This window comes from Onychomys torridus, chromosome 11 (assembly GCF_903995425.1).
Source record: "Onychomys torridus chromosome 11, mOncTor1.1, whole genome shotgun sequence".
NCBI lineage: Eukaryota > Metazoa > Chordata > Mammalia > Rodentia > Cricetidae > Onychomys > Onychomys torridus.
In genome coordinates, this window is record NC_050453.1 from 62136304 (window position 1) to 62147568 (window position 11265).

At 51.4% G+C, this 11265-nt stretch overlaps 2 protein-coding genes across 5 annotated transcripts in view; one reads left to right on the forward strand and one right to left on the reverse strand.

Annotated features, from left to right (window-relative positions):
* Rassf5 (Ras association domain family member 5) overlaps positions 1-11265 on the forward strand; it is a 66964-nt gene that overhangs the window by 52698 nt on the left and 3001 nt on the right. For both annotated transcript variants that reach the window (XM_036201944.1, XM_036201945.1), the window contains 3 exons: positions 8770-8880; positions 9730-10027; positions 10522-10637. In XM_036201944.1, coding sequence (XP_036057837.1) covers positions 8770-8880; positions 9730-10027; positions 10522-10637 — 525 coding nt within the window. The remainder of the gene's footprint in view (positions 1-8769; positions 8881-9729; positions 10028-10521; positions 10638-11265) is intronic.
* The window catches only part of Eif2d (eukaryotic translation initiation factor 2D), a 32338-nt gene continuing 26877 nt past the window's right edge, over positions 5805-11265 (reverse strand). For 2 of the 3 annotated variants that reach the window (XM_036201943.1, XM_036201939.1), the window contains one exon: positions 6608-8153. In XM_036201943.1, the coding sequence (XP_036057836.1) occupies positions 8017-8153 (137 nt within the window). In that variant the 3' untranslated portion in view covers positions 6608-8016. Of the gene's footprint in view, positions 5918-6607; positions 8154-11265 lie in introns of those variants that run through there. The other variant, XM_036201940.1, reaches the window with a different exon arrangement.

The window sequence follows — 11265 nt, forward strand, 5'->3', positions numbered from 1 at the left end:
CTGTGGGCTCCCAGGGATAGGGGGCACACTGGTCTGTTTCATCTCCCAGGGTACCTTTGCTAGTCTTCAACCCAGAGGTCTGTCAGTCAGTTCCTGTCAGTTGATTCCTGTCAGTTGGTTCCTGTCCATAGGTTCCTGTCCATAGGTTCCTGTCCATTGGCCCCTGCCGGCTGACTGCTGCCAACAGCCATCTGCTCTGCATTGTTGTCTCTGGAGACTTCATTCTCTTTCCAGTTTCTCACCCACTTCCTGTATCCTGTATCTCCACCGCCCACTCTGGAGCATCTTGGGTCCCACACATCTCTGCTTAGGCATAGCTCTGTGATGGGGTCCCTGCCCACTCTGCTGCATGTGACCCATTGGAGAACACAGTCTAGGAATTTCTAGCCCTTTTATTTTGGGAGCCATGGTCAGGTAACAAATGGACAGGGATGAACCCTTATCCTGCCGTGGATAGGACAGAGGAACCATTCCAGAACATGGGCGCTTTAGAACTAGGAAGGGACCCTACAGTGCATCTCACTGAAGAGTCCTCTTTGTATTTGGCGGGGGCTGTCACAAAGGGACCTGTCCTGTGCTTATATATTGATCAGGGCATTTTACACTTGGCCTGGACAGATGGGTGTCTGCCCTTCCCCAACCCCAAGTTCCCATTTAGGGCAAGTGCAACATAAACTCAGGGGTTGGGTCTGGAGGGCCTCTGCATGGCCCTTTGTTCGGTACATGCCTGCAGCTCTCTCCCTGGCTTGGGTTTAGAGCTCTCCACACAGGGTCTGGCAGTTGCTGCCCACGCGCTGAGAGGGAGAGGGGATGAAGAGCCGTTTGAGCTTGGCTGAGGCAAGGTCTGGTTGACACAAAGAGAAAGCAGGTGGCAAGACTGAGGAGAGCAGCGGAGGGAAGGAGTGGCTCTGGACCATGGTTACTGACGCAATCCAGAGGGACCCAGCTGTCCTGCAGCCCCACGCCCAGTTCTCTGAAAGAGAGGAGGAAGTAATGACGAAAGCCCTCCCTATCTTGTGTCCAGCTCAGCCCTGTGGTGGGCCTTAGTTTCTCTGGTTCACTTCATGATTTGGCAGATGAGGAAACTAGAACTCTCTGAGAGGGGAAGTGGCTTGTCGCAGGTCACAGGTCATTTGATGGTATTGTATTCCTTCTTATCAGCAAGCTACCAAGAAGTAGGCCAGCCCAAGTCTGAAGCCCCGGGCAGCCTACATGCTCTTGGCAGTGAACCATTAGGGTGCAGGGCAGAGTGAGGTGCTAGGGATGATTGATGCTACTCTTGGGCCTGGCTATGGGATCCGTGGCTAGTGGACTCTGTGCTGGGACTCTTCTCTAGCTGCTTCAGCCTCCCTGACACCTCGTCAGCAGGTATTTTTCTCTGCTACCTCCTCGGAGGTCAACTACTTATTAGCTGAGCCTAGCAGTGGGTACCAAAGAAACTTAAGCATCCAACATAAAGTCTGCCTCATGCAGGGGATACTGGGTTAATGGATGTGAGATATTCTGTTAACAACACAATCAGTATGCTCCTAAGCACAGGCTGAATGAAGCCATAGGCTCTGAGTGTTCCTCCAGGGGTCCTTGCAGTACGGATGGAACATCTGCCAGCAGCTGCAGCGATCTGGCGTATGGTAACATGCAGCTTGGCTGCACGAGGCATCTGAGGCTTGGAGACTCTGGACTGGTGTTTGAGAGTGGGGCCCTGAGCCAGTGTGCTGTGCCACCCACTCTCATCCCTGCTTCAGCCTCCTGTTGGGAAGGGAGGAGAGGAGCTCCAGGGAAATGCCCAAGCCTCTGTCTAGAGAGTTTCCATTAAGTGAGAGTGGAGTTACAGCAGCCCACAACCGGTGGTGTGACGAGACTGACAGGAAACAGTAGGACGGTGTTAACTAAGAATCTCCTGGACAATGAGCTTCTGGCATACCTGGGGGGACCTTGGTGACCGTAATTGGGATGGGAAGGCGCATCGCTGGGTGGCACCACTCCCTGATTAAAGGATTCTGGTCTCTCTGGAGGGGTACACCTTCAATCCTAGACCCAGGAGGCAGAAGCAGGTGGATTTCTGTGAGCCTGGCCTCATAGTGAGTTCCAGGCCAGCCAGGCCAGGACTACCCTGTCTCAAGAATGATGATGATGATGATGATGGTGATGACCCTATCTCAAGAATGATGATGATGATGATGATGATGGTGATGACCCTATCTCAAGAATAATGATGATGATGATGATGATGATGATGATGGTGATGACCCTATCTCAAGAATGATGATGATGATGATGATGATGATGATGATGATGGTGGTGGTGACCCTATCTCAAGAATGATGATGATGATGATGATGATGATGATGATGATGATGGTGGTGGTGACCCTATCTCAAGAATGATGATGATGATGATGATGATGATGATGGTGGTGGTGACCCTATCTCAAGAATGATGATGATGATGATGATGATGATGATGATGGTGATGACCCTATCTCAAGAATGATGATGATGATGGTGATGATGATGATGATGGTGGTGGTGATGACCCTATCTCAAGAATAATGATGATGATGGTGATGATGATGACGACGACAACAACAATAATAGAGAAGCAAACTGAGCACCGGTGTGTGAGTGCGATTCATTGTTCTGTCCTGACTATGGATGCAATACACACACACACACAGTCCCCCAAGCCCCTGCCACCGTGACTTCCCCACTGTGACGGACTGTGGCCTGGAACGGCAAGCCAGAACAAACCCTTTCTTTCTTCCTCAAGTTGCTTTTGTCAGGCTGTTTTATTACATCACCAGGAAGAAAGAAAAAAAAAGAACTAAAACACACAGGAAGCCTGACTTAGAGAGAGACTGGATAGAAGGGCATAGGCTTTCCTTCACTGGAGAACTGAAATGTCACATGTCCGATACATTCAGGGTCCAGAGGATGAGAGACCACCATGGGCACCGTTCGGAGGAGATGGAACCAAGGGAAGGGAGGCGTGTGTATTCTAGGCAGAGAAATTGTGCAAGCATCACTGTGGCGTAAACTACCACCCATGGGCACATTGCACAAAGTGAGGTTCCCTGCTCATAGGTACACTGCACAAAGCGAGCTTTCCTGGGCCACAGCTACCCTCATTCTATGGCTGCCTCTGTGTTACAAAGGTGGAGGCGAGTAGATGCAACAGACCGGGGCCTCGAAGCCCAGGGTTTGCTACCTGACCCGCCATAGAAGATGTCTGTCCGCTGCCTGTGATGAGAAAGGGATGTATGGCTAAGCTAGGGTAAGTGATCAAGGGCAGTGAGAAATGAAGTTGGTGTAGACGGAAAGGCTTGCTTTTCCTGGAGTGAATGACAGTTGGGTTGGTGATTTCTAAAACACCTTTGAACCCACTGACTCACTTAATTTGACTTTTATGTCAGTCCTGAGTGATAAAGGGTTTTGATTCTGAGTTTATAGAAGAAACCAAGATTTGGAGGTTCTCTGACTCTCTCAAGGTCACAATATTGGGGGTGGGAGTCCAAAGCTAAATACATACTGTCCATCTCCCAGGTGCTCACTGAACCCTACTATGTGCTGAGCGGGAACAAGGCTCTGGGACTCCACGATAGACAAGACAGGCATGATTCCTTCACTCACTACATTTAAGTCCAAGACCCACCACAGTCCTTAGAGAAGCGGAGACCCTTGCCCCCTGCAGCCAGGGAGGGACCAGCGAAGGTTCTTAAGCAAGTGTTCCTTATCTTCTTTGTGCCCGGTGCTGATGGGCACAGAAGGCATGAAGTCATATAGCCCTGGTCGGGAAGGAGCTTCCATCCAGCAGAGACGGGGAGCCAGCATTGCTAGCTTCCTGGAGGTGGGTGGAAGCAGGAAGCAGATAAACTCCAGAAGGCGTGGCTTTCCATTAGCTTGGCTGTGGTTCACTTTCTCCAACTGTGGGTGGGTGTGATGATGGTAACTTTCTTCATACACTTGCTGTGGAGGGGAGTGGGCGCCATCCATGCTGAGGACAGTACATGGCCGTGGTGATGAAGGAGCATGATCACCACCATCATCACTCAGGTGGCAGTGGCTAGGGAAGCCTTGCCAGGGAAAGAGACTGCAGGTGGGAAGACAGGAGCCAGATGATGCAAGGCGCGGGCAAGGAAAACACTCGGACACATTTGAAAAGAGGAGGGTGAAATGCTGAGCAGACCCGAGGTGTGTGTGGTTTAAGTCGAGACGAAGCAAGCGCTGAGAGCAGACACACTCTCCTCTGCCCGCCCGTCACTCTGGCAACTTCACTGGAGATTTCTTGGTCTGTCCAGGACCCAGCTGGGGATTAGGAGGCAACAGGCCCCACTCGGAGCTGTCCTCCTTAGAGTGGAGTAACAAAGTGAGGACTTCCTGTTTGTCATTGATTACAATGCAGAACTGGCCAGTGTGGTGATGCTGCCTTGAAGATAAAACACAGCCCAGTTTGACTTAGGGTAAATCTGCTCTGTGTTGGGGTTGTTGAAGGTGTTTTACTTTATTTGGTTTTGAGATACAGTCTTGACAGCTCATTACATAGACCAGGCTGGCCTTGAATTTGCCCTGATCCTCCTGCCTCTGCCTCCTGAGTGCAGGTACATGCCATCACTCCCCGCCCATTCAGGTATGGTTGTTGTTGTTTTTCAAAACAGGGTTTCTCTGTGTAGTTTTGGTGCCTGTCCTGGATCTCGCTCTATAGACCAGGCTGGCCTTGAACTCACAGATATCCACTTGGCTCTGCCTCCTGAGTGCTGGGATTAAACGTGTGTGTCACCACTGCCCGGCTAAGGGTATTTTAATAGAGATGTTAGAGAATCACGCTGGGGAGGGGCATCTGGGCTCCTCACTAGCACACAGCCTCTTCACTTTCTTGTCATGCCCCCACCCTGCCATAACTTCAAGAGTTTAGAGTGGTTACAGCCTTTGGCATGGCTTAGGACAGGAGACAGAGCAGCTTTTCAGCAGTACCCTGGACGAGCTAGGCATACTAAAACAGCTCAGCCAATGCCAGCCTGGTTTAGCCAGAGTGATACATTCCATGTCAGACATCCTGAGATGGACAAACTCTGAGAGATACCTGACAGGCTAATACCTAGATTTACTAAAACATAACAGCTCGCCATCCTGTGTGGATGTTCGGGCACCCCAAGACACAAGTGCTGTCTTCCTGCCTTCCGACTTTGTGCCCATCATCAGAGAGACAATTCTTTCACTTTGAGGCCTTGAGAATCTGTAGGTGAACAGAAATCAGAGTTTGCCTCGCCCTTGGAAAAAATTACTGAGTTGTTGACTTGTTCACACAGTGGATACTGCCTTTTAAGCAAAACGTGAGGGCAGCATTTATCTTTTGGTCCCAAAATATTAGCTCTGTGGCGGGATGGAATTGTTGGGAGGGTCTCTCATAGTTTCTAAACCCTGAAACATGTTGAAATCACCTGAGAGATTTCTAAAAATCCTTATTCCTGGGCTGCATCCCAGACCAATGAAATTAGCACTCTCCGGGGAGAAAGTTCAGGAAACTATATTTCTAGAAAATCCCCAGATGACTCCAATGTGCTCAGAAGCTTAAGAACCCAGAGTCTAGACTCTCTGGTGTTTCCCAGGCTGCTGGTAGATTTTGAGCTCTTGGACAGGGCTCACTGGTTGGCCTACTTTAAATGATTCATTCCATCTATAGGTTAGGTCTTGCCTGGCAGGTTCAGTGTGGGCAGCAGCCAGTGTGAACTGGGTGCTGACATTTGATGCTAACAGTCTATGGGAGCAAGGTTCACAGTATTGGCCACACACAGGCTGCTGGCACTCCTAGGTAGATGGAGCTCACCTACACATTCGAAGGCCAATGCTGAGGTCAGGGATGCTGGCTTCGGTCTCCGTCTGGAAGGTACGCATGGTATGTACTTGCATCATTTCCCAGGCTTGTGGGAAGGGAAGAGAACAGATGAGTTGATGTAATGAACAAAAGTAGAACAGGAAGAAGAAACCTAAGGCCAAGGCAGCTGTGACTCACTGTGGTCCAAAGTAGGCGTGGAAACAGGCCTTCAGCAGCCACAACAGAGCTCCTTTTTCAACAAGGAAGTGGCTGGAGGTTGACTGAAAACTGAGACCTTCCAAGGGGCTTCTGGAATTTTATATCACTTCACTTTTTTTTTTTTTTTGTAGATGAATATCAGAATGAATCTTAAAAGTTTTTATCAATAAAATCAAACCTGAGACCAGTTATTGGGGTGAATGCTGGAAGATCAGAGAGACAGAACAAGCCACAGCTTCCTCACCTCGTCAGTTCCTTGTTTCCTCAGACTGCAAGCTTCTGAGTCCTCATCCAAATGGATCTCAGCTGAACTGTTGCTCAGAAGCCTAAAAGCTTAACCAGCCAACTGCTTCTAGTTTCTGGTTTTCACGCCTTATATATCTTTCTCTTTCTGCCATCACTCCCTGGTATTAAAGGCGTGTGTCTCCATGCCTGGCTGTTTCCAATGGGGCCTTGAACTCACAGAGATCCAGAGGTATTTCTGTCTCTGGAATGCTAGGATTAAAGGTGTGAATGCCACCACCTAACCTCTATGCTTAATATTGTGGCTTTTCTGTTCTCTGACCCCAGATAAGTTTATTAGGGTGCACAATATTTTGGGGAACACAATACCACCACAAGAATGTGCTAGGAATGACAGTCTGCCTGCCTTAGAGATGGGCAGAAGGAAGTATAAAACAGCAGCCATATAGCTGCTCATTCGGGCTAGAAATGAGAGGGCCACAGCCAGGTACATCTGGTCTGTAGATATGTGCCCAGCGTATGGAGACTGGGAATGGAGAGTCCCAGAATGAGGACAAATGAGAGGCTCCAGTTTGGAAGTCCCCAGATGAACGAGTCAACAATAAATGAAGAGGCTCACGTGGCTTATTCACGTCAAGCCATCAGGAGAGGTGCCAGCAAGGTCCAATTCAGAGATCTAAGAGGGCATCCTGATAGGCCCCAACATCCTACCAGCACCCTCCCATTCCAGGTGTTAGAAGTCCCTCCTTGCCAGCTTCAGGGAGGATGCAAGACCCACTGGGACCCCCAGAGCTGGACACACTGATCAGGCCAGCTTAGATGAGTGTCCCACAGGTGGGGTCTTGATTTCCCAGCTGTTCATCCCAGGCCTGCAGTGTTAAGATGCAGTGACCATTACCGGCGGGGTGGGGAGCTAATCCCTGTAGCAGAAAGGCTGCCCTAGGGTGACCACATGGTCAACTGAGAACTCCAGGCTTAGGTGGACTTCATTCTCATTCATACTAGCAGTGGGCATGGGCACATGGGCGGGAGGGTCTGGCAATAGAAAGAACATAGGTAGTATGTCAGGGAAGGCATGTGAAACACCCAGCACAGTGGTGTTGCCATCAGGAGCTGTGGGTGAAGAGTGCACAGGGAGCAGACTCTGGCAAGTGCCTGTAATGAAAGAGGCTGTTGCCTTGCCTTGGTGGAGCGCTGGGAAGGTGGAGCCATAGGCTCAGCAGTGCCCACTTCTCCTGGCAACCATGGAGTCTGCAGTTTCCTGTGCTCTCTGGGATTGGAGTGTGGGAAGATGCACTGGCACGCTGTCAGTGTGATGAAACCCTGGAAACGGGTGTGTTGAAGGGGAAGGTCAGGGACGAGCTCTGGCGGTGGCGGTGGCAGTGGGATGTGGGACCCGTTGTAAAATTTCCCCAACCAAACCCAAGAGCAGGTGTCAGATGATGTCAAAGCCATCTCTCTCTGGGTACCAGAGATAACCAAGGTTGGCCCGAAGTCTGCTGGATTTCTAAGATCGGGATAATTCTGGGAGAATTTTCACCAACCAGCTCCCATAATCCAAGCCACTCAGGGCAGCTTGAAGACAAAACTGGAAAGTGACAGTGAATACAAGAGAAATCCAGAGAACTGACTGAAAAGACTGTGTAGCTCTCAGAATCCACCATGTGCCGCACCGCAAGGGCTGTGGACTTCACTCACACTGCATTCCTCCGTCTTCCTGGAGTTGGGAAGGAGAAATCGGGACTATATGAGGAGAATGCAGCATGGTGATGCAGAGAGGACATGGCAGGGCAGGTGTGGGGTTGGTTTCTGGTCTGTTCTGCACATGCTGATGAGAGTATCAGGACAGTTGGTAAATGCCTTGGTCTTGATGTTCCCACCTAGAAAATGGGGGCGATGAGCCGTCACACAGTTTGGGTCTGTGAGATGCAAAGATGGCTGAGTACTTAAGTGTATAGAGGTACTCAGTAAATGCTGACTGTCCCAAGTGGAGGGGACACAGCCCCGTCCCTACTAGTCCATTCATTTGACAAACATACCTTCACCTGCTATGAGCAAAGCTTCGGCCCCTGACATGAGCTCTGAGCTGGAGGGCAGGAGCCCTTGGTCCTGATTCTGAGAGTTACCAGATCCTCACATGCATTCATACTTCTCTGCAGCATTATCCTTATTTCTTTGAGACAGACCATGTCTTCGTACCTTTCATCTGCGGGCACCTTTTCCATAGCAAACACGATCACGTGACATTCTACCCACTCACCAAGTTCATAGCCAGTGCTCGTGTGGCGCACACTGGCATTGGTTCCCCAGCCAGTCTGGGGGTAGGCAGTATTCCCATTTCAAAGGCAGTGAAGCTGAGGCCGAGAGCGATCCGAGTGGCTGGCCTCTTACTGTTCTTATGCTGGCACTAATTTCTTAGCCAGAGAGGCATTTGCGAGGTGTGCTTACTGCCCTTCGTATCCTGGGAGCGCTGTGACACTCCTCTCTCTGCTCCAGAATGTCTGTAAGGCGGTGGAGGAGACACAGCACCCGCCCACGCTACAGGAGATCAAGCAGAAGATTGACAGCTATAACAGCCGGGAGCAGCACTGCCTGGGCATGAAGTTGGTAAGCAGGGCCGGCCCCTCCCTACCCAGCATCCCTTCTGGCCCCTCTCCCCACAGAAGAAGTGACTCCCTTGCAGCTCACTCTCCTTTGTCCAGGCCCAGCTTTCTGTGGCCTCAGGGACCCCGAGAAATAGAATAGGTTTTAGAATAGACTCCAGATACAATCTCTGTTTCATCCACGCTCTGGCAACTTTGGGAAAGCTTAACCTCTCCTGACTTCAGTGTAAGAGATCTTTAGGGGATTAAATGACAGTGACGAAGGGCTTGGGGGGCTTGGCCCCCAGGAAGCCCTTGGCCAGAGGAATTCTGCAAGAGAAGTGGAGTGTGACTGGTGAGTGCCCAGACCTTGCACAGGGTCAGAGCGGCTGTCTTTAAGGGGTGATGTTAGAAGACCCCTGCCCCCTGCTGGACACTGGCAGCAACTGGCTCTTGGGGGGCTTCCAAGTCACACGGGTGCCTTGGAAAACAGATTTTAGTCAGAGGCCCCGGGGTTTGGTGGGCTGGACCTCTAAGGACCTTGACGCCCCTGCCTAGCTCTGAGGTAGAGAGGTGCCCGCAGACTGCCTGTACAGTGAGGACTCCACATGGGCAATTGGCACCTGTCTGGTTTGGGGCAGCCCGCCTAAACTTCCTGTGAAGGAAGCCTCAGCAGCCCCACCAATCTTGTCTGGTCACTGGACTCCAGACCTCCTGGCCCTTGAGAAGAGGGGAGTGTCTGACCTCCAGCAGCTCTGGATAGCAGACTCAGGAGGGACTCAGACAGGCTGGCTGGAACGGCCCCCCTCAGGGCTTCCGTAGTCACAGCCTCCAGGGGCAGGCAGAGTCACCAAGATGCGCTTCCCACTCGCAGGGTGAAGACGGCACCTACACGGGTTTCATCAAAGTGCATCTGAAACTCCGACGGCCCGTGACGGTGCCTGCTGGGATCCGGCCCCAGTCCATCTACGATGCCATCAAGGAAGTGAACCCCGCAGCCACCACGGACAAGCGGACGTCCTTCTACCTGCCGCTCGACGCCATCAAGCAACTGCACATCAGCAGCACCACCACTGTCAGTGAGGTCATCCAGGGGCTGCTCAAGAAGTTCATGGTTGTGGACAACCCACAGAAGTTTGCGCTCTTTAAGCGGATCCACAAAGACGGACAAGGTAGGAGAGCGTTCCCACCCTTCCCCGAGTCTGCCCGTGCCCACACGGTCATCAACCCGCTGCGAGCCCCGGGTGGGAAGTGTGGGCTTCCAGGCAACAGGGCTATGGCCATCTACATGGTGTTAGGATTCGTGGAAGAGCCAAGCATGGCAGCTGGGCAGAGAAACTAGCAGAGGGCCTGATCTGGCGGCGCATGCCTGCCACTGTCCAATCCATGCATGCACAGGAAAGATGTGCTCTGGGGTCCTCATGTTTACCATGAGGAGTCCACCCATTGTTCTGCTTCCTTTGAAAGATGACATCAATGGAGGCCAGGCAAGAATGGAAGGCTTCTGAGCTACCAGTGTGTTGTCAGGTTCATGCCCATTAGAAGAACATGTCCATTCCCAGTTATCTGCTCCAACCTGTGCATTTCCAGCCCATCCCACCAAGCCAGGACCTGGTCTGTCCTCATAGCTTGTGAGATGGCACCCAACCCCCCATTCTGTTTCCAGTGCTCTTCCAGAAACTCTCCATTGCCGACTGCCCTCTCTACCTGCGTCTGCTTGCTGGGCCTGACACTGATGTCCTCAGCTTCGTGCTCAAGGAGAACGAAACAGGGGAGGTAGAGGTATGTCTGGACCCTTCATAAGACCTGCCCCGGGTGGGGAAAGATGGGAGCTGCTGTCCTCCAGTGCAGCGTAGGTGAGGGCAGTGGTATGGCTAGGGATCTGTGGAGAGCACTGGGCCACGGGCTGTGTTTACCCCAGGAGAAACAATTGGACACATCACAATGAAGCAAGTTATAACCTGCACATGGCCAAGCCTGTGGAATGCATTTCACTTGCTTTATGGAAATGGGGCTGAGGGTATATGGTGGTGGTGGTGGTTGTGTGTGTGTGTGTGTGTGTGTGTGTGTGTGTGTGTGTGTGTGTGTGTGTGAAGTCACACGGAGAAACTCTATTTGGGCCCAGGCTGGTTTTACCCTAGGCTAGCCTGAGCACAGCAATTTCCAACTGAGTTCTGCTGGGCACAGGCAGTTTTTGAACCATTTTTCTCTCCTTCCTTTCTCCAAGGGGGACTATCCAGTGTCAGTCTCCTGGCAAAAATGGGGTATAATCAGGCAGTAAGCCGCCAGGCCCAGGGTACTTGGGATGTGGTCTTCACGGTACAGAAAGAGGAGGCTCTAAGTGTTTATCACACTGTTCGGTGGAGGTTGAGCATGAGCAGGATTTTTTTGGGGGGGGGTAGGGGGGTGT